Here is a 5,162-nt window from a genome sequence, read left to right as displayed (position 1 = left end):
CTGCCCCATCTGCTCCATTTGCTGCTGACCACTGGTGTCGCTCCCCTCAGCCACATGACCCGGCCGCAGGCGCCCTCTGCTGCTGCTGCTGCTGTTGCTGTTGCTGCTGCTGCTGCTGGGGATCATTCCGGTACCCTCCTGCATCTCCCAGAACGTCGCAGTGCTTGGCTGGCTTGCTGCTGCTGCTGCTGCTGCTGCTGCTGCAGCAGCAGCGCCCGAGAGGGCGAAAATGAATAGCGCTAGGAAGGGCCTCATTGCCGCTGAGGTGTCCATAGAGACCGCTGCCCTAGGGTTTGGGGTTTAGGGTTTAGGGTTTAGGGTTTAGGGTTTGGGGGCAACGAGCTGCCAGGGAATAGCAACGCTGGCTTGCTGCAACATAAGAAAAGAAAACCCAGCTGGCAGCAGCAAAAAGAGCAGCACTAAATAAAGAAAATATATTTTTGAAATTAAGTAAAAATATATTTTCTTAGCAGCAGCAAATTGCTTTCCTCGAGAGCTGCTGCTGCGGCAAGCAGCAAAGGCGCACCTGCAAGAAGCAAAAGCAAAAAAGGAAAAGAAATGGAATTCAAGAAAATTTCTTTTCTGTTTTGCTTCCTCGGGACCCCGCGAGCATGCAAATCTTTGGAATTAAATCAATTTAATTTAATTTAATTCAATTTAATTTAGTTAATTTAATTTAATTTCATTTAATTTCACTTATTTCATGTGTTTGGACTTGTTGCGTTCACTCCCCCCTGTGCAGCAAAGAGGCGCCAGCCGCTAGCAGGGCGCGCCCGGGAGCTCACCTGGGTTTAATTTCTCAAATTAAAAAATTAAATGGATTAACTGGATTAAATTTGTTGTTTAGTTTTGCAAAATGCCAAAAACAAGGAGAAATCGGTGGAGTTTGCTGCAGCAAGTGTGCAGGCGACGCGGCGCTGCCGCCAGTCCTGCTCAGCAGTGCGGAGGTGACCCTGGGGGCTTTCCGCGGGCTAATTTGAACAAATAAAGGATAAAAATAAGTTAAAATTATTAAATTTAAATTAAATTTATTTTTTAAACACTCAAAAAGACCTGGGGCTGGCTCTTTTTGCTGCTCGCCTGCCGCTGCATCACCACCCACGCGTGGGGCCCCAACACCTGCTGCAGCAGCACAGGTGACCCTGCCCGTGTTCCGTGCCGCAGCAGCTCTTAATTTTGCGCTTTATTTAATTAAATTAATTTTATTTTCATTTTGGTTTAAATTTATTCCAAGTGCTCATGATTTTCTGCCCGAGCAGCAGCAGCAAAAGAAAGAAACGCCGCAGCAGCAACAGCAACCGGGCGGTGACCGCTGCAGACCAGTGGACAGCCACGCTGCCTCGCAGCAGCGGCAGCAGCCGCAGATACCGCTGCCACAGCAGCAGTTATGGCTCGTGCCAAAATAGCTGCAGCTGCAGTAAATGGGGCAGCAGCCACAGCCCCCGCAGCAGCAGCTGCAGCGGGCGCTGCCCAGCGCCCGCTGCCTTGCACATTGAGGCGCAGCACAAGCAGCAGCAGCAGCAGCAGCAGCAGCAGCAGCAGCACCGGATAAGCACCTGCTGCTGTTGCTGCAGCAGCAGCAGCAAATTGTCCTGCTGTGGGCAGCTAGCAAACGACAAACAAATGCGGATTATATAGTCCAATAAAAATCCTAAAACGCCAAGTTAATGTTTTGTGCTGCTTGTAGCAGCAGCACTGTAGCCATATACATTATACTGCATGCTCAGCAGCAGCAGCAGCAGCAGCAGCAGCAAGTGAGCAGCAGCAGCACGTGTCACGTTACCTGTCATCAGCGAAGAATGTTTTGTAGATACTTGTTCAACCGTAAACCCTAAACCCTAAACCCTAAATCCTACACCCTAAACCCTAAGCTCTAAAGTTTAATTCTAAGTGACAACCACTACAATTTGCGTGAGAAACCCCAAACCCTACCTGCTGAATCCTAAACCCTAGCCCATAAACCCTAAGCTCTAAACCCTGAACCCTAAACCCCAAACCCTAAATCCTAAACCCTGTCGCCGAAACTCTGAACCTAGCGCCGAAACCTTAAGCCCTAGGGCCGAAACCCTAAACCCTAGCCGCGAAACCCTAAACCCTAGCGCCGAAACCCTAAACCCTAGCGCCGAAACCCTAAACCCTAGCGCCGAAACCCTAAACCCTAGCAGCAAAAGCCTAAACCCTAGCGCCGAACGCCTGACCCAAAACCCTAAACCCTTAACCCTAAAATCTAACTTAAATTCCATATTTCCGCCTTTTTATTCAAAAGGACTCACGTTAACTTGCTGCTGGAACTTGTTGCTGCTCCTGAGCAGCGCCGGGGCAGCAGCAAAAGCAGCAGCAGCAAGATCAGCAGCAGCAAAAGTAGCAGCAGCAAAAGCTGAAGCAGCAAAAGTGGCAGCAGCAAAAGTGGCAGCAGCAAAAGTGACAGCAGCAGAAGCAGCAGCAACAAAATGGCAGCAGCAAAACGAGTGCAGCAAAAGCAGCTGCAGCAGGAAACAAATGCTGCAGAAATGCATTTTAAAAACTCCTTTTTGTTTTTTAATTTTCAGAATTTTCTTTTTTGTCGAATCTGCAATTTCGCTTCTGCTGCCCCTTTTGGAACCGGGTGTACGTACACCTCATTCAGGTGTCTATGGTCAAGTGCATGCATTACCAATTACTATTTTATTTGCTATTCATTATTCATTTATTATTATTTATTTATTATTATTTTTTATTATTATTCATTATTTATTTATTTATTATTTATTTATTATTTATTTACTTCCAGAAGCCACACTGGCACGGTGGCTTAGAAGTGCTGTGTCTGTACACTGCATAGGGAAAAAAGATGAAAACATAAATAAATAAATAAATGATAAATTAATTATAAATGAATAAATAATTAATTTAATAATTATAATTATGAATAAATAGAAAAATAATTATAATAAATAAATAGCAAAATAATTGTAAAGAAATAAATGAATAAATATTAAAATAATTATAAATAAATAAAAAGGAAAATAAATAAATAAATGAATAAATAAATAATGGAAGCGCTTTCATGCACTTGTGCATATGAATGCGGGAGATCTTCCTTAAAAGGAACCAAATGCCAAAAAGTTTTTTTGAGATAAAATTAATTAAACAAAATTAAATAAATACTTTTAATAATTTATTTTCCAAAAAGAATAAATTAAAATGTTTCATTTAAACTATTTACTCAACTTGGGTATGAGCGGGTGCTCCGGGCGAGGCTTTCTGGCTGCGATGAAACCCTAAACCCCAAACCCTAAACCCTAAACCCTAAATCCTAAACCCTAGGCTGCAAATCCTAAACCCTAAACCCTCAGGCATTCAAACTGAAGTGTGTAATCTCGAAACTATTTTACATGCCAAAGTTGAATTCAATGTTGTGGTGTACAAACAGCGCAGCGCACACCCGAACCCTTAAACCCTAAACCCTAAACCCTGAACCCTTGACCAGAGGCCTTAGCGCGGGCTCTGCTGCAGCTCCCAACCCTGCAGCGCGGCTCATGGCAGCATTAAACGAATGAAAACAAAATTAAAAGATTAAATGAAATGAAATGAAATTAAATTAAATTAAATTAAATATTTATTTTTGTTGTTTTGAATCGGCGGCTCGCCGCTGCGCTCGGGTGTCTGTACACTCAAGGCCCCAGGCGGTCGGCTGCGCGTCTGCGCGGCTTCGGGGGGTTCGTTCGAATGCTGGGGCCATTCATTTTAAATAAAACAAAATTAATAAATTAAATTATTTGTTTTAATTCAATTAGAGCATTAATTGCTTAAAAAGGGCAGCTGGAGCTGCTCCCCGGGCTGCCGCTTTCCAGTGGACACCGCCGCTGCCCGGCTGCTGCCGCCGCCGGGGGTCCAGCCCCTCCCCGCGTTGAAATCGGCAAAAATTCATTTAATTTATTTATTATTTTTATTTTATTTAATTAATTAAGCCACAATTTAACACTAGAAAGGCAGCGGCTGCGGCAAACAGCAGCCAGCGCCGCTTGCCTTCCCGCTGCTCACCAGCTGCTGCGCAGGAGGGGCCCCCCCGCCTTTGCTGCACAGACAGATGCATGCACAGCAGCAGCAGCAACAGCAGCAGCTGCAGCAGCAGCGGCAGCCAGGATGTCCCCTTCAACGGGCCTTTTCCCCGAGGAAGCAGCAGCAACTGTTTACGTCAGACTCAGGCCTCTTAACTGGCAGCAGATAAACAAACTGGCCCTTCCTGCATCCCCTGCTGCTGCTGCTGCTGCTGCTGGGCCTCTTGGCGTCTCCGTCCCTTCGGAAGCAGCAGCAGCAGTTGCTGCTGCCCTCAACAAGAAGTAAGCAGCAGCAGCAGCAGCATCAGCATCAGCAGCAGCCCTTCACCGTTTGCCACTGTTTGCGCCTCCTTTTTGTTTTTGCTGCACTGCTGTAAATGCATAACCAAGTAGCTATTAAGCTGCTGCTGCGGCGCGCTTGCTGCTGCACTTGCTGCTGCTTCCGCTGCACCTGCTGCTGATGCTGCTGCTGCTGCTACACCTGCTGCTGCGCCCGTTGTCGCTGCATCTGTTGCTGGAGTACCCGCTTTCGTTTTACTTAAATTTGCTTTTGATATATTTCTCTCCCTGCTGCTTCTGCTGCTGCTTCTTCTGCTGCTGCTGCTGCTGCTGCTGCAGCTGCAGGGTCTTCTCTGAGGACGTGTGCAACACGGAAATATATGTGGAGACAGTTCAGCCGCTTGTGCTGCAGGCGACTGAGGTAAGGTAACCTTTTTGCTACTGCTGCTGCTGCTGCTTTTGCTGCTACAGCCGTACTACCTCTGCTGCTGCTGCTGCTGCTGCTGCTCGTGCTTCATTAGCTGGCGCTGCTGCTGTTTCAGCGTTTCCCGCGGGCCTCTTTGTCCGCTGCCCCTGCACCTTCTGCTGCGGCCATTACCCCCGCCGCCGCTGGTGCTGCGGCTGCTGCTGCTGCTGCTGCTGCTGCTGCTGCTCAGGGCGTCAGCAGCCTGGTGCTTGCTGCGGGGGGCCGCGGCAGCGGGAAAAGCCACAGCCTCTACGGCTCTTTGGAGGCCCCTGGTTTAGTGCCAGCAGCACTTTGGGATTTATTTTCGCACATTTCATCCTACGCAAATCCCCACTCCAAAACAATCAAAACAAAGATCCTCAGCAGCAGCAGCAGCA

At 47.3% G+C, this 5,162-nt stretch overlaps 1 protein-coding gene across 1 annotated transcript; it reads left to right on the top strand.

Annotated features, from left to right (window-relative positions):
- Nucleotides 1-3,950: 3,950 nt before the first annotated feature.
- ETH_00028000 (uncharacterized protein) lies at nucleotides 3,951-5,063 on the top strand (the record flags this gene model as incomplete). The annotated part of the gene is made up of 3 exons (XM_013380579.1): nucleotides 3,951-4,322; nucleotides 4,659-4,745; nucleotides 4,976-5,063. Coding segments are annotated over 3 exons (547 nt in total), but the record flags the coding sequence as incomplete, so codon positions are not given.
- Between the last annotated feature and the right edge of the window lie 99 nt (nucleotides 5,064-5,162).

This window comes from Eimeria tenella, genomic scaffold (assembly GCF_000499545.2).
Source record: "Eimeria tenella Houghton genomic scaffold, Eth_scaff730, whole genome shotgun sequence".
Taxonomy (NCBI): domain Eukaryota; phylum Apicomplexa; class Conoidasida; order Eucoccidiorida; family Eimeriidae; genus Eimeria; species Eimeria tenella.
The sequence above is the reverse complement of the archived record's forward strand: the minus strand, read 5'-3'. Positions and strand labels throughout refer to the sequence as shown.